Consider the following 27,111-nt stretch of genomic DNA (forward strand, 5'->3'; position numbering starts at 1 on the left):
AGAAATGTCAATGTGTGGTCGCCTCTTGCGCACTCCCTACTAGGGACCCAGCCTGCACGTGCCCTGACTAGGCATTGAATCGGTGATTCTTCGGGTTGGCAGGCTGGCACTCAATCCACTGAGCCACACCAGCCAGGGAACTTTAATTCTAAAACAAAATCTTTAAAAAAATTTATTGATTTGAGGGGGAGAGAGGTGGAGAGAGAGATTAACTTCTTCTACTTATTTATGCATTCATCAGTTGATTCTTGTATATGCCCTGACCTGGGATTGAACCTGCAAACTTGGCATATTGGGATGATTCTCTAACTAAATGAGCTACCTGGTTAGGGCCTTTTTTGGGTAACTTCTTTCCAATTTTAGTATATGTGCTGCCGAAGTGAGCTCTGGGTAACTTAAATAAATAATACTTTCATATGGTTAAAAAGTCAAGAAGTATCAAGGTACAGTATGCTGTGAAGAACTGTCCTCCCAATCTAGACCTTCAGCCATTCATTTCCCCTCCCCACAATCACTACTAGATTTAGTCCTTCATTCCATGTTTTATGTATATACAAATAAATATGAATACTCCCCTCCTCCACACACCTTTATTTAAATACAAATGGTAGCATACTATATACTCTGTTGTGGACATCTTTCTTTTCACTTAATGTAGATCATGGAGATACTTCTATATGTGAAAAACTTGCAATTTACTTAATAGCTTTTTCTTCCTGACTCACCTTCCTGTACCTGACTCACCAGTAAAATGAGAATGAAAATAGTATCTAAGAGCTGCAGTGACTATTAAATGAAGTACAATATATTATGCCCATAGATCTATGCCTGGCACATAGTAAGCAATACGTTTAAGTAGTTTGATGTACCATGACCTATTCCCAATTGATGGACTAGCTTTTGTTCTTACAATGTTTAAATAAGTGAAATAGGTAACATTCTGGCAGGTAAACACTAAGAATGGGGATGAGGAATCAGCACGAGGAACAGCCAATGCAACAATGTCTAATGGGGAGAAATAGCAAGGAGATCAATTTGTTTAAGACAAAGGGAGAGAGAGCCAAACAGAAAGTAGTTAAAATATTATTACTGCATTTTTTAATTAAAAAGTTTCTATTTTTTCCCTATTACACGTGGTCATGGTTTTAGATTAAGACAGATGTTAAGAATGTTTCTAATTCAAGATCCATTTCTACTTGGAGAAATTAAAACAAATCAAGAATGAACATTAAACTTATCAAAGAAATGAATATTAACTGTTTTTATATAAAATTTATTTAAAAGAATATCTTTGGCATTAACTATGAAAAGAAAACTTACACTAGACTGTCTTCATTAAAGTCAGGCTGAAGATTCTCCAGAGGAAACAAAAATCTAAAGTCAATCCCCATATTGAAAAACACAGCTGCTATGTCAGACAATGATGGGATCCAGGGCCAAACTGGTGAATCACTGAAGGTATCTGGTTAATAGAAGAAACATTAAAAAATTGTATTTATTTATTTTTGGGAGGGGAAGGGAAAGAGAGGGAGAGAAACATCAATGTGTGGTTGCCTCTCTCGTGCCCCCTACTGGGGACCTGGCTGGCAACCCGGGCATGTGGCCTGACTGGGAAACTAACTGGCCACCTTTTGGTTTGTAGGCCAGCACTCAACCCACTGAGCCACACAAGCCAGGGCAGAATAAAATATTTTATCTCAAATTCCGAGTTCACAAACCCACAGTTGCAAGATGACAGCCTGCATCTGAAACATGATTATAATCATTTTATAGAAATGACAGCTGGTATTGGAATGTTAACAATATAGTTGTTTAGAATGATTATATATGAATTACAGATTTTCAAATACATGTGAAAGAAATGACATTTATGAACAAAATATCTGAGAGTGATGGATAAAAGGGTGTAACTCACGAGGAAGAAACACATTTTGAAAAAATTGGAAATAACAATCATAAAGTATCAACTCCTGTTAGTACAGGAAGATTTTACCATCTCCAGTGTCTATTTGTTCCAATCCTCAAAACAACTAAGACAGCTAGATCACAATGCTTTTCTCACTATAAGGGATTTCAAAGGAGAGAAAGCAACTGTTATAATTTTGCAGTGGACACTTTCAATCTCCTCAGTGCAAAATCAGTATAATACTGTTGCTCATCAAGAGCCAATTAAAACTAATTGACTAAATAAATAAACTTGCAACTATTTCTACTTGCCCAGAACAGGGCCATGACTTGGTAAATATCAGGTAAAGGCTGCCACTTGCAACATTTTATACCCTTTTTCTCAATGCAACTAGAAAAATGCAGATACTCATTTTTTATTAGAGTTTCATTTCATTATTAAAGAATTTAGATTACAAAATAATTTATCCTATATTCCCAAATATATTAATATTTAGCAATATGAAAGAGACCATGTACATAGCAACCAATAATTCACACTGCTAATCACCATTATATACTCACCATTTCTAATTGTTATTTCCATCAATGTACTTAAAATCTGCACGGACACAATACAGTCTGTATGAACTGACATCATCTAAATAGATAAATGATAGAGTATTGAGAGAGAGAAAAAAGGAAACATGAGCATTTACTATTTGCCAGGCGCATATACAGGTATTTTATGGGCATTTCATTTAATACGTATAATAACCTTATGAAGTGGTCATATATCACACACAGGAGCAAACAGGCTCAGAGAGACTATTACTCTACCCAATGTAATAAATGAGTAGTTGGAATTTAAATCAAGGTCTGATTCTGAAGTCAGGGCCTTTTCCAGTCTAACACGTTTGTTTTTAGAATTCCATTTATAGTAACACTTAAAACAATAAAAAAATTTTGCTAATTCATACCATGTCATGAAATCCCAAAATCAAAAAGGAAAAGGCTACTAGCTTGATTACTTCATAGGCCCAAAGTACAGTTGTCTCCATTTCCCCCCTACTATCCCCCCTTCCAATATACTTGTAAAAAGATGCTCAATATCACCAGTAATCAAAAAAATACAAAGTGATTAAGACATCATTAGTTGACTTCAATATTGGTGAAGATCGAGACTATTGATAATACAGTGTTCACAAGTATACTAGGAAAGAGGTAGTATGCCCGGTGTGGGTATAATTTAGTAAAATTTCAAAAATAATTTGGTGCCCTGGCCAGTGTGGATCAGTGGACTGAGCACCGACCTATAAACCAAAAAGGTCACTGGTTCAATTCCCAGTCAGGGAACACGCCTGGGTTGCGGGCCAGGTCCCCAATAGGGGGAGTGAAAGAGGCAACTGGTTGATGTACCTTTCACACATCAGTGTTTCTCTCTCTTTCTCCCCCTCTCTATAAATAAATAAATAAAACCTTAAAAATAATTTGGTAGTATTTATGTAAAGTTATTATCCTTGTAATTTGACCTAATCAGCCTTTTTACACAGGAATTTATATGCAGAGGCATAATTAATATAATTTTATATGATAATTCTTTGGGAATAAAAGCTTGAGTTAAAAATGTTTTTTAAAGTCATACTGAAAGCAATTTTTAAGTGGTTTTAGGGAGAAAAACAGTTTGTTTCTATCTCTTTCTCTTTTGCTCTGGAGCCATGGATTATAATACACTTAAATCTAAAATATAAGAAAGAATAACCCAAACTCTGGCTTCAATCAGGCAAACAGCTTGTATCATTTCAAAATAATCCTACGTGAATAAATCTAAATGTTTGTGTGGTAATGCTCTGCCACTAGGGGGCAGCACCATGCAAAGGCATGTTGGGACACTGGACAAGTTCTGGATAACAATTTTGTTGTGGAGGTGATGAATTCTGAGGCGGGCAACTGGAAATAATTAAGTAAGTGTATAAAGAAGTGTATACAACAATCAAATATCTACCAATTAAGATTGGGTTAAATAAATCATGGTACAGCTCTACAAAGGAATACTATAAAAGCCATTAAAAAGGATAATGTATCTATATGGAGATAAAAATACTCAATAATTTATTGCCATCTGAAATAAAGTTATAAAAGAGCATATATTTTATTTATATTGTTATACTGCAATCTATATATACAGAGAACAAACTAGAAAACACTAACAGCCCCTGGAAACTGAAGAGTTCAGCCTTTTTAATTTTAATATAATACCCTTTCCATTTTACTTGAACGCCTCACAATCAAACGTGAATTCCCTCTGAAAATGATACGAAAAAAACGAACAACAACAACAAAAACCCAAAAATACCTGTCTTTCTGGTCTTATTACATTCAGACCACAAAGATGCAAAAACATTTTAACAATTAAATTTGTGAAATATTAATTAGAACTGTCGCATTAAAGTAAATTTTTTTAAAAATTATTTATTTATTTTTAGAGGGGAAGGAGAGAGGGAGAGAAACATCAATGTGTGGTTGCCTTTTGTGCATCCCCTGCTGGTAGTTAGCCTGCAAGGAACTGGCCTGCAACCCAGGCATGTGCCCTGACTGGGAATCGAACCGCAATCGTCTGGTTCGCAGGCCCGCGCTCAATTCACTGAGCTATGCCAGCCAGGGCCGTAAATTTTGACATTTATACAAAAAAATAATTATAAGTTGGTTTCCCCATCATGAAAAAAACTTGGAATTGAAAAGGAGAAATGAGACAAAATATCAAAGTTTAACATATGATTATTCGTTTTTTTAAACATTTATTTATTTATTTATCTTTAGAGGGGAAGGGAAGGAGAGAAATATCAATGTATGGTTGCCTCTTGTGAGTCCCCTGCTGGGAACTAGCCTGCAACCCAGGTGTGTGCTCTGACTGGGAATCGAACTGTGATCCTGTGGTTTGCAAGCCCGCGCTCAATCCACTGAGCTACACCAGCCAGGACTGCTTTTCTTTTAAAAATATATATATATATTTTATTGCCCTGGCTGGTTATAATGAGGGCTTCATATAATGAGGGCTTGGTGATGATGAACTCCTTGAATTTGTTCTTATCTGAGATGCACTTTATCTGCCCTTCCATTCTAAATGAAAGTTTTGCTGGCTAGACCAATCTTGGATGTAGGTCTTTGGATTTCATGACTTGGAATACTTCTTTGCAGCCCCTTCTTGCTGGAAGATCTCTTTTGAGAAATCAGCTGACAGTCTGATGGGAAGTCCTTTGTAGGCTACTGTCCCCTTATCTCTTGCTGCTTCTAGGATTCTCTCCTTCATTTTCATCTTGGCTAATGTAATTATGATGTGCCTTTGTGTGTTCCTGGTCCAACTTCTTTGGGACTCTGAGCTTTTTGGATTTCCTGGAAGTCTATTTCTTTTGCCAGACTGGGGAAGTTCTCCTTTTATTATTTGTTCAAATAAGTTTCCCACTTGCTCTTTCTCTTCCCCTTCTGGCACCCCTGTAATTCGGATGTTGGAACATTTAAAAATGTCCTGAAGGTTCCTAAGCCTCTCATTTTTTTGAATTCTTGTTTCTTCATTCTTTTGTTTGGTCATTTGTTTCTTCCTTCTGGTCCACTCTCTTGATTTTGAGTCCCAGTTTCCTTTCCATCTCTATTGGTTTCCTGTGCATTTCCCTTCATTTCAATTAGTTTAGCCTTCATTTGTTCCTCTAATTTGTGACTAAAATCAACCAGTTCTGTGAGCATCCTGATCACCAGTGTTTTGAACTATGCATTTGATAGGTTGGCCATTTCTTGGTCACTTAGAGTTACTGACTCTGGGGCATTGAGTTCTTCTTGAGCCATAATTTTTTGGTCTGATTGCACCTGTTACGTACGAGGGGCGGAGCCCTAGGTGTTCACCAGGGTGGAGCAACTCAGTCACTGGGTTGTGACGCTGTATGTGGGGGTGGGTCACGGAGGAGCAATGGTGGTCCCCTCTGCTGCTTCCCGCCGCTGAGGCCTGCATGGTCTGTCTCACTGCTTGCTCCTTCACCTGGTTTATCTGTGCACAAATGTGTGACCGCGGTCAGCCTGCCACCTTGCGCCCTCACTGGGTCTGCCCATCACAACCCCATGCCTGGGATCTGCCAAGGGCCACCCTTGGGCCTGGTTCTGTCTGACAGAGTTTTCCTGCGCAACCCCACTCTGACCCCACTCCGGAGGAGCCAGTCGCTGGCTCCGCCCCTCTTACTGGTCTGGCTGAATGGTTCGTTGTTATCAGACTTCCGTATAGTTCAATTTTCTGTGGTTTGGTTGCGTTTTTGTTACTAAAACTTTGTTGTCTTTAAACTTGGTTGTGCGAGGAGGCACCGTGTTTCTACCTACGCCTCCATCTTGGCTGGAAGTTAGTTTGGTTTTCAAAGAATAAATACGAAGAGTATGCAAAACTTCTCAACAAAAGGGTTATATATTAGGGGGATAAATGGTAGTGGAAAAAATAAAATAAAAAAATAAACTGTTTACACAAAGACATGCTTGAATGTCATCATTAGGGCTTTTAGAAAAAAGATTTTATTTATTTTTATAGAGGAGAAGGAAGGGATAAAGAGGGGGAGAAACATCGATGTGTGAGAGAAACATAGATTGGTTGCCTCTCACATGCCCTCAATTGGGGACCTGGTCCACAATTCAGGCATGTCCCCTGACTAGGAATGAAACTGGTAATCTTTTGGTTCACAAGCTGGCACTTAAACCACTAAGCTACACCAGCCAGGCCATTTAGGGGTTTAAAAAGGCCATAATCATGGGCTCACATCAAGATAAAACTTAATACAGCTGACTGCAAAGTCTTACTTATAAATTTAAGAAAAGATAGAGAACAATGAGCCCTGTCATGAGAGCAAATGAAATTCTGAATCATAATAAACAGAAATATGTGGGTGGAGTAGATAGATTAAGAATCTTGCTAGAAATTGCTGGTAAGAAAGACCTCACATGAAGCATTTGTGGAGAAGGGAAAAACACTTTAGGAGTGACACAAGCTAAATATCTATCAGAAGGATGGTCAATAAAAAGACTGGAAATTTAATGACTACAGAATGTTTAGTGTGGGAAGAGATGAGGGTCATGGTAGTTGTTTAAAAATAACCTTTTTTTTAAAAGAAGGAAAAATGTCACTGTCCACTTTATCATAGATGCTTTTATTTTTTTATTTTTTAAAGATTTTGTTTATTTATCTTTAGAGGGGAAGGGAAAGAAAGAGGGAGAGAATCATCAATGTATGGTTGCCTCTTGTGGGTCCCCCACCAGGAACTGGCCTGCAATCCAGGCATGTGCCCTGACTGGGGATCGAACCGTGGTTGTTTGGTTCGCAGGCCTGCCCCCAGTCCACTGAGCCACACCAGCCAGGGAGCAAAAAATAACTATTTTTAAGGGCCCTGGTCAGATAGCTCAGTTGGTTAGAGTGTTGTCCCCAGTACACCAATGTTGCAGGTTCAATCCCTAGTCAGGGCACATACAAGAATCAACCAATGAATGCATCAACAAGTGGAACAACAAAGTGGTGTTTCTCTCTCTTCTTTCTTCTCTCTAAAAATCAATAAATAAATAACCTGTCTTTACAGTCAGATGAGGCATATACTGGGAAGCTATAGAAAAGATAATTAGGTCCTGGCTGGTGTAGCTCAGTGGATTGAGCGCGGGCCTGCGAACCACACAATCGAGGTTTGATTCCTAGTCAGGGCACATGCCTGGGTTTCAAGCCAGTCCCAGCAGGGGACACATGAGAGGCAACCATACATTGATATTTCTCTCCCTGTCTCCTTCCCTTCCTCTCTGCAGATAAATAAATAAAATCTTTTAAAAAAGATAATTAGTATTACTAGATTAAAAACTGTAGGGAGGCCACTTTTTATTCAATTAGGACTGTTAAAAAATTACAAGTAGTCAGTTACTGGAAGCAAATGCTCCTGCCCTGCTCCCTACACCACCTGTTATTCTCTTTGCCTAAAATGCTCTTCTCCCACATAGTGGCAAAGCTCGTTCCATCACTTTCTTCAGGTCTTTTCTCAAATCTCACCTTATCAGTTAGGCCTTACTGATGCCATATATGTAAAGTAAGTTTTCTTTCCCACCCTGATATTCTCTATAGCTACCTTAGCTTACTTTTTCTTCATAGCACTTAACATCGGATCTAATATATGTATAAATGTGCACACATTTATTGTCTGTCTCTTCTGTACTAGAATGTGGGATTCATGAGATCAGAGACACTGATTTTTTTTCATTGCTCTTCTCTCCAGTGTCTGGCATAGCTGGCACTCAGAATTGCCAGGTTTATAAAAAAATGAATAAAAGGGTACACCGTAATAGCTAGTTCTTGCCAAATAGAAGATTCTTTGAAATGCTATCTTAAAACCCAGAATAGAAACTCCATGTTTGTCCCACTTCTCGCTTCACATATAATAGTTACAATCTCTGATACCACTGATATTTAAAAAGATACCATATAAATAATACAAATATTAAGATAATTATTTTAAGTAGATTTAACAGTTAAACATGAATGAGGAGGAGAAACATTCTGTTAGAGTTGCATAAATATATATGAATAGCCCTGGCTGGTGTTGCTCAGTGGACTGAGCGTGAGCCTATAAAATCAAAGGGTGGTTGGTTTGATTCCCAGTCAGGGCACATGCCTGGGTTGCAAGCCAGGTCCCCAGTAGGAGGTGCTTGAGGGGAAACCCCATATTGATGTTTCTTTCCCTCTCTTTCTCCTTCCCTTCCCCTCTCTCTTAAAATAAGTAAATAAAATCTTTAAAAATATGTATGAATAGTTAAATATCAGTGTGCAAGTGAAATCCTAAAAATATATGCAGGCATCTCCATAAAAATGGGGGAAAAGAGTAACCCCTGCAATGTTTGTAAGCACTAGAAGACATCTTCTGAAACTAAGTGTAACAGTGACTTACCAACATGATGAAATGTTTCAGGTACAACTAACATTATTGACTATCCTGCACACTACCTGCATTAATATTTTCTTTGTAACTTCTTTACACCTGTTCTTTTTTCCTTAAAAAAGAAAAAAAAAAGATTCTACTTATTCACCATTAGAAGGGAAGGGAGGGAGAAAGAGAGGGAGAGAAACAAACAATGATGTGAGAAACATCAATCCAAAGGTTTGTATCTCAACCAAGGACCAAACCTGCAATCCAGGTATGTGCCCTGACTGGGAATCAAACCGATGACCTTTTGCTTTGTGGAACGATGCCCAACTGAGCCACACTGGTCAGAGCTACATTGATTCTTTTGCCTCATTTGTATCCATTTGAAATCATGGATTTGATGTGCTATATTAGTATTTTTCTCTAGAAATGTACACGTAAGATTGTATTTTAAGTTTGCTTTTGACTGGGAAATACAGGAGGAGGAAACATAATCCCACACATTTCTCTTACCCGAAATAGCCACTTTAACACAGGTACAGGACACTGCACATAGTGATAAGCAGAGGTAAGGAAGCCTTGTGTCGTCAAAAAAATCTGATCTGTCTTTCCTGATCTGAAAAAATAAAGTAAAATCAGTGTGACTGTTGACAAAAAATTTCCACCACATTCTGACATAATCTGGGAAATGAACAAGCAAATCATCCTAAATCCATTCTTAGGTGGATTCTACCCCAATAAGGATGGGTTACTTATAAAAAGAAATCCAATGAAGGGCCTAAAGCTAGCTGTCGACTGGCAGTGATAATAAGGAGAGCCTGTCAAGTCTCAGGGCACTGTCTATTTTTGCCAGCTGGGGTCTGTACTTCCATAAAACTCAGAATTAATGTGATTTCTCTGGACCTGACATATCATACACTGACAGAAATTAGCTCTGAGGTAATGTGAGAGACTGCTAGTTACCTATCCCAGTATCTATGTCTGCATTTCCTCTTGGTAACTGAACTCTGATTTTTTGCTGGGCACACTTGCTGCCTGAAATTAAAATCACTCTGCCCTGGCTGGTGTGGCTCAGTGGATTGAGCGCCGGCCTGCAAACCAAAGGGTCGGTGGTTCTATTCCCAGTCAGGGAACATGCCTGGGTTGTGGGCCAGGTCCCTAGTAGGGGGTGCAAGAGAGACAACCATACATTGATGTTTCTCTCCCTGTCTTCCCCTGTGTCTAAAAAGAAAATTTAAAAACCAAAACCAAAACCTCAGAATTCTTAAAGAAAAAAATCACTCTACAGCCTTCCTTGTAGTAGGTATGACCATGGTGACTAAGTTCTATGCAACCAACCCTAAGTAGAAATGTTGTGTGGGATTTCTGGAAACTTGATTATATAGGCTGGAACTTTGGTACCAACTAAAGCAACCAAGTGCTAAGGATGGTGGAAAAAAAAGATTACATGGTGAAACAGCAGACCTGGACTTTCTGAATTCTTCCACATATAAAAGAAATATATTTCTTATTTAAGCCCCTGATATTTTGACATTGTTTAGTCATTGTTATTACATACTGATCTTATTCTAACTAACACAGGTATGATGCACCAAACAACTATCTCACACTGCTTTCTATAATTAAATAATATAGCACAAAGGGCAGTAGTAGTAAGAAAGAGGATTAAGAAACTGGACTGGTCATAGCAGAAACTAACCTGTTAGAAGATTACATCCATCAGAATCTTAAAGTAATTTTTATATGTGAAAAAGTAAATTGTTTTTTTACTTACTTAAGAATAAGCTTCTCTACGGCACTTTGTCCAATAAAACCAGAGTCTCTTAAATCCAAGGTATACTGATTGAAAATTTTTCCAGAATTGAAGAAATTAAATATTTCTTCACCTGGATGATGATCAGGAATAGCATCAATTGTAATTGAAAATTTCTTTAGAAATTCCCTGAAATTAGAAAAGGCCATTAAATAACAAACAGTTATATTGTATCTAATATTATGCTTAAAAGTTGAGTGTAAAGCAAACTTCTTAGGACCTGTCAATCCCAGATTAGAACTCTAACATGACAACATGTGTTTTGCCTCTCACACTTTTTGCTAGTCAGTTCAAAGCCACTAAATGTGTGTGAAAAGAAACAACCAGGAGAAAAGACAAATGATATTAACTTGGCCTTAACATGTGTCTTCCAAATCCATCACAGATGGGTTAGAAACCCATTGTGGATTATCCGCTAAGTAAATAACCATCAACTGCCCATTTTATGAAAACAAAATTTAAAAATATATAAACTTAATAGGGGATACACCATGAAAAAAGAGTGTACCTGTGCTCTTCTAAGAGGCCATCCTCATCATCTGTACTGTCTTGATCTCCAATTCTGATTGGAGATTTAATGCCTCGGCCCTGTCTTATGTCTTCCTGTAGTTGCTTCTGCAGTTCATCTAGCCTGAGAATCGAGACAATATTACAATAAATGGTTGGCTCTAAAAATGAAAACAATCTTTAGTTTATGCTTAAAGATAACACCAAGAAAAACTCTTATTAAGTATACTGTTATAAGACAAACTTTGTATATACTTTAGGACAAATCATATCTCTCAAATTCATCATAATGTATGTTATAGGATATACTATTTTCATTAATCACAAAAAATCTATCTTAGGTCTTAAGTCTTTTACCCAGCTCAGTATGGTATTAGAATAGTATTCCACCACAGCCCTGGCTGGCTTGCTCAGTTGGTTGGAGAATCATCCTGCGCACCAAAAGGTAGTGGGTTCAATCCCTGGTCAGGGCACCTATCTAGGTTGTGAGTTCAACCCCCAGCTGGGTTGCATACAAGAGGCAACCAATCAATGTCTCTCTCTCTCTTTCTCAAATAAACAAACATATCCTTGTGTGAGGATTAAAGAAAGAAAAAGAACAGTATTCCATAACATAAAAAACTTGAATGTTACTTTATAGCTAGGACTTCAAGAATGATGTCCAAATCTTTAGAAAAGGGGAAGGGAAATGGCAAAAATAAACATTACTAATTTAATGTTTAATCTCTCATGCTCATTTTTTTAAAATTCTCATCCGAGGATATGTTTATAGATTTTAGAAAAAGGGAAAGAGGGAGAAAGGAACAGAAACATTGATGTGAGAGAGAAACACTGATCGTTTGCCTCCTGCACATGCCCTGACTGGGGATGGAATCCGCAACCTAGGTATGTGGCCTGACCGGGAATTGAACCCACAATCATTTGGTATATTGGGCAATGTTCCAAACCAAGTGAGCCACTTGGATAGGCATCTAAAGTTCATTTGACTTCCAGCAGACCAACAACCTGATATTGTTAACTAGGCTTTCTAGCAGCAGTAGTCATCATTGTTATCATCATTACTGTCACAACACCTAACCCTTACTAAGCACTTGCTGTGTGTCATACACTGTTCTAAGAACTTCATGAATTAACTTTTTTAACTCTCACAACAACCCCATGTGGTAGTTTATGATTACCCATTTTATACATGAGGAAAAAGACATTAGAAAAACTAACTTACTCAAGCTCACAATGTGAGGAGCTGGGGTTCAAAGTCAGAGTCTAGCTCTGAAGTCCTTCCTTGCTTACATAACTCGCCAAGATTAAGTTGTTTTAACTGAGGTCCTTATCCCCAACTCCAGACCCACAGTAGATGAGTATAATACAACAGTAAATGACAGATAAACGTACTGCTCTATTACAAGAAACAGTCAATTATCAGATCAAACTAGCATCTCTGCCTTTGGTCTGTGCTTTCAATTTTAAATAAGCAACACCATATTTGACATATCATAAATCACATGAATTCACACATTTAAAGAATTTTATAATAGAAATAATATCTCTAATTGTATTCAGAAAGGGAAACACTTCTGACCTAGTAAGATCTGCAAATCCTGTATCTAGCTACTTAGTAATCAAGTTTAAGATACATAACAACTTCAAGCCAGCTAAGCTTTTAGTGAAGGTCTCCGGGCTCATTTCAAGGATATTTCTTCAATTATAAGGAATATATGTTTCCCATCTCATTAGCAAAAGCATTTTGCAACTAGTTACATAAATTTCATCAGGGTCATTATGACCCTCAAACTCTTTGATTTCTCTGTGTGCGAATGTCAGAGGTGTCATTCATAACTAAACTTCCTCAAAAGAGTACTGTATTTTTCGGACTATAAGACACACTTCCCCCAAATTTGAGGAAGAAGGGGGGATGCGTCTTATAGTCCTAATGTAGCTTACCTGGCTCACTGTGGGGAGGGGGTGGTGGTGGAGCGGGGTCACAGGTTATTAAATATTTTACACATTTTTTTGCTTCAAAAATTTTTTTTCCTATTTTCCTCCTCTAAAACCTAGGTGCTTCTTATGGTCCGGTGCGTCTGATAGTCCTAAAAATATGGTAGCTTGATGTAGAAATAACATGTCTGGTTATGCTGGTGTCAAAACTTGGGACTAAGCAGGCATACAAACATGTAAAAAAAAATTGTACCCATGCAAACATAAAACCCCAAACAACCTAATTAAAAAAAATCAGCAAAGGACCTTGAATAGACATTTCTCCAGACAAGCTATACAAATACCAATAAGAACATGAGAAGGTGCTCAACATCATTGGCAAAATGCAAATCAAAACCATAATGAGATACCACTTCATATTCCTTAGGATAGTTAATATAAGAAATAATAGAAAATACCGAGTCTTGCTAAGGACATGGAGAAACTGGTACCCTTGTGAACTGCTAGTGGAAATGCACAATAGTGTAGCAATTATGTTAAACTATATGGCAGTCCCTCAAAAAATGTTGCACAGAATTACCATATGATCCAGCAACTGCACTTCTGGGTATACATCCCAAATTGAAAGTGGGTACTTGAAGGTATATTTGTATAGCCATGACCATAACAGCAATATTTACAATAGCCAAAAAATAGAAGCAACTCAAGTATCCATTGATGAATAAACAAAATATGGTGTCTGTATATGATAGATTATTATTCAGCCTTAAAAAGGAAGGGAATTCTGACACATGCTATAACATGGATGAACCCCGAAGACATGCTAAGTGAAATAAGTCAACCACAAAAGGACAAATGCTTATAATCCCATTTACATAAGGTATCTAGAAGTTAATTTTATGTAGAAAGCACTGATAGAATGATTGTTGTACCAGGGAATGGGAGAAGAGGGGAGAATGGGGAATTATAGGTTAATGGATATAAAATTTCAGTAAGAGAGGATGAAAAAAAAAGTTCTGGAGCTAGATGGAGGGGATGGTTGCAAAACAATGTAAATGTACTTAGTGCCAGTGAATCATACATTTAAAAGTGATTAAAATGCTAAATTTTATATCTATTTTATCATAATAAAACCCCAAAAATTCTACTAAGGCTTTTGATCAGGAATTTCAACTATCAGTTAGATCACAGGTGACACACACAAGGCCCTCGGGCCAAATCAGGCTGAGGAGCTTGCTCCTACCCGGAGGCAGTGCTCCTTGCCCCTAGTTAAGGAGTAGTTACATTTATACAGTCCTAAAATTACATTTGGTCCTTTAAAGGCTGATGTGGTCCCCCGGTGAAAATGCGTTTGACACCCCTGACTTAGATACTAGTTGTTATAAGCAGAAAAAAATGTTTGTTATTAATGCAGTATACCATAAAAACCTGGAACCTCTGATCCAGCCTATGAACAAGAATATCTTATTTCTAAAGCAGTATTTAAATTTAGCCAGGTAGTCATAATACTAACTAACCTTTGTGTGTCTTCCATTTCCTTCACTAGACGTTCTAGAGTATTTGTGTAAGTTCCACTATGAACATGTTCCTAAAACAAGAAGAAAATTTAGAAAGACTTTATAACATATCTTAGTAAAAGAATTGGGATGTTTTAAGTTACTCAGAATACTAAAGAATGTTTTCTCTTTCAATAACCTGGGCCAGAAGGATACCATTCTTAAAAAAGAATTTTCACCATCATGCTTTAAGTCTAGTATTTTATACTACAGGCAATTTGATTACACTATCTATAAGAAAAGGCACTACTTATAAAAACCCTGCCAGTCTTAGAAACTGACTATAAACACCCAAGGGTTCCATGGCTACCCTGTGTTTATTTTTAAATTCTATTTTAGTGGAATTAAACTATTAATTTTTAGGTGTTACCATGAACATTAACACCTTCCCCACCAAATTTTACAGACATTAGAATTTAATTCAGCTTATTCCCAAGATAGAATGAAGCACTTTATAAATAAAATTGCACACCACAATTAACAACATTCTACACTCTACCTTCATTTACAGCAGTGGTCTCCAAAGCAGAGGGTGTGCAAGGTGATCCATTGGGGTGCAGGAAGAAAATAATAGAACTTCTATTTATATGGAACTTCTATAGAAACTCTGTAGAACTTAGTCTATAGTAACTTCTACATAAATTCTATAGGAAAATACTTTTCTTCTTCTTCCTTTAAATTGTTTTTGCATATTCTTTAGAAAGTACATAGTGATACATGTATTAATCTATAAGTATACAAATATATTGGGGTGCATGCTCAAAAAATTTTTTTACTAATAGAAGTGTGTGTGATCAAAAAAGTTTGGAGACCACTGATTTACAGTAATAATACTAAAGAGAGGGGCAACCCATTAATCAAACAAAAACTGTACCAGTTGCAGACCAATTATGAGTCATAACAAATACTGGATTTTAAAATAAGTTCTAACATTCTATTCCTTTCACTAATCAATCCATCTTTCCCTCTTCAAGTAAAGATAAATGTTATAGAACTACTTACTGTATAGTCTGATGACTGAGATCCAAGCCCCTTAGAAGGAACAGGAGGCTTTCCTGTAGATGCAGGAGTCTGATTGAAGTTCCAAGGCATTATTTCTTCCAGTGGTTTTAATGTTTCCTCTTCCTCATCACTGTCTAGGTTGTAACCTAAACTTTCTTCATCACTATCAAAATCACCCCTTAGTTTTCTTTTCAGTGCATTGCTACCTGCATTGGAATTTCCTGAACTCTCTTTTTCTGAAGGGGTTTTATCTGAAGGTGCTGTAGGACTTGGGATACATGGCACAACTTCCAAAGCAGATGGGGGAGACTTTGTAGGAGTGCCATTTTCTGAATGCAAAGATCCCCCAGAAATTTTCCCTGAAGGTACATTAGAATCAGCCTTATTAGTCTTTGCTTTGTGTTCCTTGTGTTTGGAGAACTCTGCAGAGTGCCCAGAACATTCTTTAGATGAGGACCGCTCTTTATCTTTTTTAGGAACAGAAAGAGTGCAATTTTTAGAATTTAATGGTACCCGAGAGGAACCAGCACTTGGAACATGGGAAAGTAAAGGTAGAAGTTTTGTCTCCTTTGATGCCACAGAGCTAGCAGTTTTATTTTTCTGAAGGTTGCTAGATTTTTTAACTGTAGACTTTTCCTGAGGTAAAGATAAGTGAGGTTTCTGCATCTTAGTCTCTTTGGTACTTGTCACACGGACTTGGTCACTATTCCTGGAAGAATGGTGGCCAGAATTTGAAGGTGCCAAGCCTGCAGAGGAACAATCTGCTTCTTCATTCGGTTCCTTGGATATATCTTCCAAGCGCAATACATCACCAGGTGTCTTCAGTGCAATGTGTTTTATAAATTTCTCTCTCTGATGTGGTCCATCAGGACGCTTCTCAAGGAAAGACTCTTTAGCTTTGGGCATTATAGAGTCTCTTGTGCTTTTCAGATCTGAGTCCGCAGAATTCCTTTTTCTTTTGTCAGGAAATTTATTCTGCTTAGAGCCTGCTAAAATTTAATTTTTGCCAGATTAGTGAAAATATATTTTCCTATCTTAGTTAAGTTTATTCAATTATTCTAGAGTGTCTAGAACACTCTGACAAAATGTTTAAATTCTAAAAGTTTAGGCTGAAATTATTAATCCCATATGGAATTTGGAAAAAGAGTTAATATTATCATTTATTTTTTAACTGATAAATATTGGTTAGTCCAAGAAATTTAAAGCCAATGACAAATGCTGATTTTCATTCCAGAACTATTAAGTTTACTACATAAATAAAATTAAAGGTGTAACCCCCCCAAACATAAAAAACTACGTATCTATCTATATCAAGAAAGGATTCCAAAGGCACTTTGCCTCCAAGTGCATACACGTTCTTTCTTAGACCAAGGACTACATGGTTCCAGAAATGTAACACTTCTATACCTAAATTTATATTACCTTAAAACACATATATGGTAACTAGTTGAAGGCAGACACATTTTAATTTCTCAATTAAAAAAATTTATCCAAGTTTTCCCCCCCTAGTACGTAACTGTTTATCCTTTCCCAGGCATCCCTCTAGTCTTCAGTTACATTATGGGTTAAACTGTGGTTCTCAAAGTGGTATGTGAAGTCCTAACTCCCAGAACCTCAGAATGTGATGTTCATTAGAAATAGTGTTTCTTACAGTGGGGAATCAAATTAAAATGAGCCATTAAGGCGGATCTTAATTCAGTATGACTAGTGTCCTTATAAAAAGAGAAATTTGGACATGAAGACATACATGGAGAGGGAAGATGATGTGAAGATAGACACACATGGGGAATGTGCTGTGATTGGACTGATGCATCTACAGGAATGCCAAGGATTGTCGGCAAACACCAGAAGCTGTAGGAGGCATGGAAGGATCCTCCCTTAGAGTTGTTAGAGAAACCAAGGCCCTGCTGATAACCTTAATTTTGGATTTCCAGCTTCCAGAACCATAAGATAATAAGTTTGTTGTTTTAAGCCACCTAGGTTTTGGCAGTTGTTATGACAGCCCTAGACAACTAATACAAGCTGTGTTAGCAGCTCTATCCAGAAGCATTTTAATAACCACAAAAATTTGAGTTAACCAGTTTAAAAAATTTTCTTATTGTTTAAAAATGTGGTTTCATTAATTCACTCTTAAAATTCATTCATTAAAAATTTACTATATAATCAGTATTCTCAAAAATCAATTTCCCCAAATCAAGTTTCTTTCTGTACGTGGCAGATCCTCCATGTTTCCCCACACCCCAAATCCTCAACAGATTAAAAAGCAAAAGACAGCCCTGGCTGGTGTGGCTCAGTGATTGAGCACGGGCCTGCGAACCACAGGATTGTGATTCGATTCCCAGTCAGGGCGCATGCCTGGGTTGCGGGCCAGTTCCCAGCAGGGGACTCACGAGAGGCAACCATACATTGATGCTTCTCTCCTTCCCTTCCTCTCTAAAGATAAATAAATAAAATCTTAAAAAAAAAAAAAGCAAAAGACACAAACAAAAAATCCTCAAGAGTCAAGCAATTTGGATACCTTGATGAATACATATTCTGGAAAATTCATCTTATCAAAAACCAATTATAAACAAATGCCCCATCTCCATTCTTCTATGGGTATCTCCTATTACCTGAAGAAACCATTCATGACCACTCAGTTTTTGGGCTAAATGTCTTGTTAAAAAAAATTGGGGTCCCTTATAGCGCAGGATGAGAAATCAAGTTAACTAACAAAAAGGGAAGACTTAGGGCACACTTACACTGATTGTCTTAAATTTGAAGGTTGTAAGAAAGATAGCTACAGAGCTGCTAATTTGAGTTTAGTTTCATTTCTCTAGAGAAGTCAGACATGTATATAAAGCTAGTAATAAGAAATTCCTGCTTTGTTTGGGAACTGAATACATGTCCAGGAGGAGAGAAAAACTATTTGTGGGCAAAGTTTAGGAAAAAATCAGCTTATTAAGAACTTTTAACATCTAGAATTAGAGGAAGGTGGATTGGTCCTATAGGTAGGCTTCCTTTTTGCAAGCTCTCTAGGGCAATGGATTACCTGTAAAAATTTCACGATTCTTTTTGCACCCCTTGTACAACTTTTAGAGTGAATGTTTTATAACATTTCAAAAATGTATTAGTCGGGGGAGGGAGGTATAAGGGGACTAAATGGTAATGGAAAAAATATAACATTAAATAAAAATATGTATTAGTATATAAAATACTTGGATAAGCCAGTGATTGAGCCTGTAAAGAAAGAGAAAGGAAAAATCTAAATGCTCCTTAATAGGGAATTGGCTATTAATAAATTATGGAATAAACTAGGTATGGATTAAGTTGGACTTCAGAATTCAGCCAAAGGACAGGGCTCTGGAAGACCACAGAGCCAAATGTCTACACTACCAATATTTGTGAAATCCTCAAATTTGTATGTAAATAATCAATATGTGATGATGCACTGCCTCATCACAATGGATAACTGTAATAGTATAAACAAGATATAACATTTAGATTATTAATATCTACTCAAATAAAGTAAGCATTCTTCATGTTATCTAGAATGAAGAAAAATTCCCTTATATCTCATATATCCTGTTGACAGTCAACTGAAGTATAAATGTATAAAGAGTACAGTACCACAATTATGAGGATTACGAAAAACATGCAAAAATATTAGAAATAAAAATATAAGTCCCTGGCCAGATTGCTCAGTTGGTTAGAGTGTCATCCTGATATGCCAAGGTTACAGGTTCAATCCCTGGTCAGGGCACACACAAGAACCAATGAATGCATAAATAAGTGGAACAACAAATCGATGTTTCTCTCTCCCTCTCTCTCTCTAAAACCAATAAACATTTAAAAAATTAATACATAAGTGAAGGCAACCACCTTAAGCCTGCCTCTGAAAACATGTAGGAAGCATCTTTTTCAAGCAGTGTTCAAAGACTTCAGTATATAGAATGATATAAATTAAACTACTTCGGTCACCACAGATGAAATCTGTAAACCCATGAACTAAAAATAATTTTTATCTTATCTTAGTCATTATCAAAGGGGGGAAAAAGGCTGAATAGCTTGGTGGCAACATGGCCAGTAGCCCCTTATACTTGTAAAATTAGCCTAAAAATACTTTGTACTTTCATTTACCTCAGTGCAAAGTAATCATTTATTTAATACTATTAACATGTAATACAGTGAGTTCAGGAGCAATTTAATGACTGAGCAATTACTGTTCTTATTCTCTTAATGTCAAAATTCACTAACATTCGATTATCAAAATCAACATTATAAAAATTAAATACATTTTTTAAAACACATAAAACTTCAGACATATTCTTGTATCCTGGAAGCTCCTTCTATGATACTAAGTATGATTTCAGCCTTGGCTGAAGATTGACTTGAGGTCACTTGGTCAAAATGCAATATACTTCTAGAATATATAAAAAATAGAATTTTACACAAAACCTAGAGTAATAAGTCAGAACTGTCTCTATACCCCCATTTTTTAAGTTTCTAAAAGCAACCTTCTTATATGGATGAGAGGCTCCAATGAATTAAAAGGACATAGAACAGGGCATGTCACACAGTAAGGGCTTAATAAATGTTTGCTATTATCATTGAGAATGTGGAAATCTGTAAAGTCCGTTTTTCAAAGTTTGCAGTCATAACTGAAAAAGATTCTGATATACCAAATTACTAAGTTGTTATTTCTGCGGGCCTTCCATTTTTTGTGTTATAAATTTCTACAGTGTTTAAATATTATACTGTTCTATTTTCTAGTTAAAAAAATAAAGACACTGAATTAATAGCATCTGAGTTAACGGTAGCTGTTTGCTATTATGTATTTTCTCAACCAATAGATAATAAAAGTACAAACTAGTACCATGTAAATGTCCTTGAAATTTGATTCTAAAAAGAGATCTTTGTATTTAAAATACAGGAAAGACTGCAGTGAATCAAGGTAATAGTTTCAACCTTAAACAAAGCATCTTTAATACCAAGTCAGATAGTCCACAATTCCAGGAATATAGATTAAATTGTAATCAAGGATTCAGAAGTGGGGCACTGAATGCCATCAGTATGAGAAACACATTGTAAGGAACTATTGAGAAATGTAGAGAAGAGTCAAGACAAACCACAAATTACAAGTGCTAAATTCAAGGACTATTTGTTTTGAATATAAGATTACCAAACTCTAAAGTGAGATATTCAATTCACCTCTAGGCAGGAAAATGCATTTTTAAACAAATTGGCTTTTAAAAAGTGCCATTAAAATGTAAATGTATTTTAAAATTCATAAATTTAATTATTTTGATTCTACCTGAAGCAGTTTCCCATGAATCAGAAGATGATCTTTTTCTTGAGAGATGTCCATTTTCCTATTAGCAAAATGGAAAAAAAATTCATTAGGAGTTGGATTAAGTAAGGAATATGAATTTTTCAACACAGATTTCCAGACTGAATAAAGCATGAACATATATTTGGAGGTAAATTCCCTATAATAAAGTACTTTAAATTCTTAGGTTTTACCATAAAAACAAAGGGCATGTATAGTATAAAAATATAAAAACACTATAAATTCAGTTTTCATACACAAATTCAGAGATTTAATATTAACTCAGGATTAAGATTCTATTAGAGCAGTGCAGTTATTTTGATAAATAGTAAGCCAATCAAACGGACTCTTCAATACTTCTGTTTAAATATCAATGTAACACCAAACACTGAAATCTTACAGAAATGGACCAAATGTTACTAACCTCTATTTTTTTAAAGATTTTATTTATTTGTTTTTAGGGAAAGACGAAGGGAAGGAGGAAGAGAGGGAGAGAAACATTAACATGTGAGAGAGCCCTCTTGCGCAATCTGGCCTGTGACCCACACGTGCCCTGACTGGGAATCCAGCAACCCTTCAGTTTGTAGGCCTGCAATGCACTCAGTCCACTGAGCTGCACCAGCCACGGTCAAAACTCTATTGATCACTAGCAATTTAATCACTGGTAACATATAGTGCAACGATCTCTATTTCCTCCCAGAATGTCATAGTTTGGTTTATTTTTTTGGTTTACCAGGTTTACAAATTTTATAGCAACTTTTCCATATAGCACTTCCTTGTTACCTAATCTTCCTGTATTTCTTCTGTATGTAGAAAAGCTCTTTGCAACAGATACACTTAACAACTTGACTCTCCAGGGAAGAGGGACAGCTTTTATGCTAACTTTGGTTTAGTTTCAAAACATTAATATGATGAAATTAAGATGTATGTGGATAGTTTTCTAAGACCCATACTCAATTATTTAAGATTTATATTTAATCGAAACCAGTGATTCTCAAACTTTAAAGTGTATCAGAATCATCTGGAAGGCTTGTTAATAATCACAGATTGTTGGACTCTATCTGCAGTTTGTTTTAATGGGTCTGGGGTGGGGCTGGAGATTTGTATTTTTAACAAGTTTCAAGGTGGTGATGCTGTTTGCTAGTCCTGGAACCACATTTTGAGAACCTGTTCTAAACCACTTCCTGCTGTTTTTGATTTTCCATTCCACACATCTCCCTTCAGCACAGCCTAATTTAAAAATGACTTTACTTGCTTAAAAAAATAATGTTTACTTTTCTGATTAAGACCTTTGTTCCTACTCTGAAAAAATTAAGGGCAAGAAACACTACTTTACTGAGTGTGATCAACAACTGGAGGAAACCTAATGAAAATAACTTCTACACAATGTATGTATCATTATTTTCTTTGCTTCACAGGCCCATGGCTCAATCCACTGAGCTATACTAGCCAGGGCTTGAATCATCATTTCTTAACAAAAGGTACCAGTATGATGTTAACAATTAAGTATTTTTAGATTTAACATCTAAATATAATAAAGCAGTAGCCAAGCTAATTCAGGAATTATTGTACATACCAGGTTTGAAAGATTACTTTTTCCAGGTCTGACATCATTCTGTTTACTTTGTTCTTGCCTTGGTTGATCGTTTCTTCCTATGCTAGAGGATTTTAAGGAAAGATTGCTTGCTTCTGAGAAAGAATTTTCTGAGTGGGTTCTCTGCTCCATTTGCTCCTTTCTCAACTTCTTTAGTTGTCTTTCTCTGCAGTAAGAAGCTAGTGATGACCGGAACTTGGCACCCAATGGGCTTTCTCCTGGGTGATGCCTGGACAGGCTGCTCCTGCTGCTAAGACTTCTGGAGGTGTTCTTGAATATGTCAGCTTCTGTCATTGTGGCCTGCTTGTTGGTATCTGCACTGGTCTTGCCTTGATCTCTATCATTCTTCTCTCTACTATTTTCATGAGGAAGTAGTGACTTCCTTCTCTCTGGAGATCGATGTTTTTTCTTTAGTGTCTTCATCTCTTTAGACAGGTGACATGGAGGAACATAGACCATCTTTGTAACTGTCTTTGGACATTTGGTGGTTAGTGACACACAAGGCCGATATGATTCATGTACACCACGATCTTTAGGGTGCTCCTTAACACTTCTCATTAAAGCCTCTATAGTAATAGGGCTCTTTTCTGTTGGCAGCCTTTTGGGTTTAGATTTTTTTGGTGAGGATGGTTTCCCTTCAAACTGCTCTGTGCCATTGATGGACAAACCACTTTCTCCATATTTGATGTTTGATTTTTGTGGAGAATCCAACATATGTCTGTCTATGTAGCCAATTAAAACAATACAAACCGCATGTTACTAAAAACATATAAACTATTACATCTTGTATATTTATTTAAAGCACTGATATTAAAAATACTAATCTATCACAAATAATTTCAAATTGTTTAGTTAGAATGATACACACTTTATGGGGATTAAAAAATGGTTTATTTGTTAATAGCCTTACTTCCATAAGCCTCCCTTTTGCTCTATCATGTAAGCTCTTAATGACTCTATGAAATAAGTTACTGTGTTAGAGAAATGAAAATAGTATGCATTATAAAAATTATTGACTGGACCAATTTTAAAAGAAAGTATAGCAGCAAAAAGTTTCTTTATAAAGTTTAGAAACTGCATTTTCATTATACTTTCAATTTTGAACATTATTTAATCAAACTGAATTTAGATTTAAAAATTGATCTATTTCCCTCTCTAAAAATCCCATAAAAAATTCATTAATATACATACCTTGTTTTGAAGCTGCTTTGAAGAAATCTATAATTGACTGCTTCCTGAAAATAAAAGCATAACTAATATGGAGTCACATAAGCAAATATTAAAACATCAATAATTCAGTGTGAACACTAGTACATTTATAGAATATAGGCTGATTTCACTATCCAGTTTAATCAAACTCTGACAATGGCAATAACGCTTTGCTCAGCTGATTATAAAAATTAAAAACATAACTCAAAAATTCCTGAAGTAAATTTATAAAAGTACAACTGAGGTTTCTATAATTTATAGTACTAAAATGGTAAGACTGAAGTGTGAATTCAGATAATTGGTAGACTGCTTCCTAGGACTGAAATGCTCACTGCTACATAAAAAGATTTTGAGGGGATCTGATCCTATTCTTTGATAACGTCACTGATTGATACAAAATAATGCTTAGTAGATGTCTGCTGAATGAATAATGAAGGATGTAAGAACTGAGTAAAATCTGAACAGATCTGTAACAAGAATAGATGGTAGAATGGTAATATGGGTGATCTGGCTGGTCTGAGAAGGCAATTGAACAGTGTGCCGGGAAAAGACAGAAAGGATTAAGTTATCAACCTTATACTACCCTCTTATATACTACAGAAAGATGGTAATATAAGTAACAGTAGAAATTGGAATGAGTTCACAACTACATAGTTTCAAAAATCTTATCTAAGAATTCTTAAGATATTTACAAAAACAACAAACTACCTGGGAAAAACACAAACAAAACAAAAAGGAAGTTAACAAGAACAAAAACCATATTGTTTTTGTTTTTTAGGATTTCTGTACCCTACAGTGGACACAAAGTGAAACAGGACCATATTACCAGAATTTGTATTCTGCTTTGTTCATGTCTTTTGAGGTTTTTATCAGCTGCATAAAGTAGGATATGTAGAGCAAAAAATCAACTTTTTGGCAAATTTTGCTAAGATGTATTTATTTTATTGAAAGAAAATAAGCAGTGGTGTGTGAGTATTCCTGAACATTTATCCACTAAGTGGTTGGAATGCTCAAGAGAAAACGAACAATTCAGGTCCCTTGAAGGTTAAGTCTCTTCATCTTGTACACTTTACTGGTCACACTGAAAAAACAATGTCCTTCTTTAACAGTTTACTGACAGTCTACAATGTTTGAGATAGTGATAGAAAAGCCAAGAGGTTATAAAATGAATGAGTGATGGAAGGAAGAATCTATGCATTTATTTTCATAAAATAAATTATATCAGGCAAATTCACCATACAACAGTTAAGAAAGAAATGCTGGAGGTTCTGTAAAGGGGAGAAAAATGATGTAAAGGATGATGATACCTTCAGTTATTGGCTGAGGAAAGAGAAATGAGGCAGTATTAAGAAGCAGTTAATTCATAACGATGTTTTTATAGGAATTGCTAAAAGTAACACTATAGCTCTTCCCTCAAATATTTGATCCCTGCCTTTATTAATACACCAGGGAGAAAAATGATTTTGTAAGACACTTGTAAAAACACTATGTAACTTTCAAGAATAGCAGTTCCCTAAGTTCATATGCGCAGAAATGTCTATTATTTGTCTATTATTTTTAACTACATAAAAAATTGTAACGGCTCACAAACCCTTATTTGAAACATTTGGGGCCAAATATATTTTAGAATTCTGAATGTACTGGATTTTAGAAAGGTGGTGACTTAGGTGCAGTATTTAAAGCCCCCGAGTGGGGTTTGATATTGCACCCTGTAAGCAAATCAGTATTTTTCCAGCAAAACTTATGAATACTTACACTTAATGGGATAAAGGCTATATACAGCCTTCCATTAGTCCTAGTCAGGTTTGGCTGCCAAGTAAGATGTGGTGCCAAAACCTGTCGAAAACTTTTTATTTTCATAGCTTTCTGGTTTTCAGAATTAAGATAAAGGATTGTGGACCTGTACTGCAATAGCAGAAGATAAATTAACTGTAAAACTTATGTTACAAGCTTTTAAACTTAAAATAAAAAAGACAGTACCAAGTGTGTAGAGAATTTAAACATGTTTTATTGTCAGAGGATGTCACTTGAGGAAACTCCCCGTCTCATTACATAGCTCCCACAAAATCTTTACATGAAAACTGACCTCTTGGCAAGAAGTTTCTGGAGAAAACACATCACATTCCAAATCTGCATTTTCTTGTATGAATTATCGTTATACTGAACTGTAAAGTAATTCGTGGGTTTCCCGCATCACATCTTACATAATTTCACCCACAATATAGAAAAAGGGCTTATACTATTAGTAGGACTGACAAAGTAGAGAAAACCGCCTAAATATGCACTATCCGGTTAGGGCCCCGGGTCCAGCTATCTATCATAGAGGACGAAAATCACGTCTACCTAAGGCGGGATCTTCGTAGCCTCCCAAGCTGTGGTCATTAGACCGAAGACAGCGTCCCAACTACAGAAAAGGAAACTCGAACTCCCAGATGTCCCCGCGCGGAGGCGGGGCGGAGGTTTGCCAGGCCCCAAAACGCCGAGGCCTGAGCTCGCGAAGGGTGGCGGGAACTGGAAGAGCAGCCGGCCGCAGCCCTCCCTCATACCCTTGCCCCCGCGACCCGGCCCCTTCTCAAGCCCTCTGCACGGTACCTGTCCCCAGGACTCTCTGTTCTCTTTCCCGCTGCAGCAGGGACGGTACTACCGGGTCTCAGATGGCAGCGCGGGGGCGACAACCCCGGGGCTGGGGATGAGGGGAAACCTGGCCTAGCGAGCATGTAGCGCCTTGTCATGTCGGCGCCGCTGGCGACGGCGGCATGAGCTGTGGCTGGAGAAGCTGGGTGCGTGGTTGCCGTCTTGCTGCTGGGACTCGGGGAAGCTGTGGGAGCAGAGGTGGGCGGCACCCCCTTCTCTCTTCATGGCGGTTCTCTCTCTTCGGAAGTGACTCCTAAGTGAGCGGGAAGGAACGTGAGGACCATCAGGGGGCGGGTCTTACTTGAAGAATAGGGTTCTGATTGGCTGCTACGGCGGTCGTTCCAGTAGTGGCGCAATAGAAAGCCGCAGCCTCCCAGGAGAAGGAGGGGTTTCGGGAAGGGGGAGGGGAGAAGGAAAACTGGCCCACCGTCACGTGCACGCGCAGGGGGCGGGGCGCGCCGCGCTGCGGAGTCCTATTCGCGTCAGCCTTGGCGAACTCGCGGGGGCGGGAAGGAGCGGGCAGTGGTGGGCGCTGCGGCAGCCCGCCAGACCCGTCTGGTCGGAAGCGAGAGGCGACGTTTGCAAGCGGCAGCTGCGCTTGTTGAGGATGGCTAGCCGTTTGGCTTTCTGTGTCAAAATGTTGTGTGTCAGAAATCACCAGCTATTCATTACATGTTTGTAGCATCTTAGGCCAAAGTGCACTAATGCTGTCACCATTTCCTCTGTATTCTACACAGCCAGATCCG

The 27,111-nt window shown here is 37.2% G+C and overlaps 1 protein-coding gene across 5 annotated transcripts in view; it reads right to left on the bottom strand.

The window, feature by feature from the left end:
- The window catches only part of SLF2 (SMC5/6 complex localization factor 2), a 45,500-nt gene extending 18,827 nt beyond the window's left edge, over positions 1-26,673 (bottom strand). Inside the window, exons 1-11 of one of the 5 annotated variants that reach the window (XR_005069114.1) lie at positions 26,324-26,673; positions 23,714-23,757; positions 22,505-23,244; positions 20,914-20,971; positions 15,621-16,609; positions 14,580-14,650; positions 11,129-11,251; positions 10,582-10,749; positions 9,321-9,423; positions 2,470-2,545; positions 1,321-1,462 (exon numbers count right to left, since the gene is read on the bottom strand). Coding sequence is in view for 4 of the 5 variants with exons in the window: in XM_037064138.1 (XP_036920033.1) it covers positions 1,321-1,462; positions 2,470-2,545; positions 9,321-9,423; positions 10,582-10,749; positions 11,129-11,251; positions 14,580-14,650; positions 15,621-16,609; positions 20,914-20,971; positions 22,505-23,244; positions 23,714-23,757; positions 26,324-26,463 (2,654 nt within the window). In the remaining variant the exon portion in view is untranslated. Of the gene's footprint in view, positions 1-1,320; positions 1,463-1,993; positions 2,387-2,469; positions 2,546-9,320; positions 9,424-10,581; positions 10,750-11,128; positions 11,252-14,579; positions 14,651-15,117; positions 15,195-15,620; positions 16,610-20,913; positions 20,972-22,504; positions 23,245-23,713; positions 23,758-26,323 lie in introns of those variants that run through there. The other 4 variants (XM_037064138.1, XM_037064139.1, XM_037064140.1 and 1 more) reach the window with 4 other exon arrangements.
- Positions 26,674-27,111: the final 438 nt, after the last annotated feature.

Source organism: Sturnira hondurensis, unplaced genomic scaffold, assembly GCF_014824575.4.
Source record: "Sturnira hondurensis isolate 20B ecotype Veracruz unplaced genomic scaffold, ASM1482457v3 Scaffold0014854, whole genome shotgun sequence".
NCBI lineage: Eukaryota > Metazoa > Chordata > Mammalia > Chiroptera > Phyllostomidae > Sturnira > Sturnira hondurensis.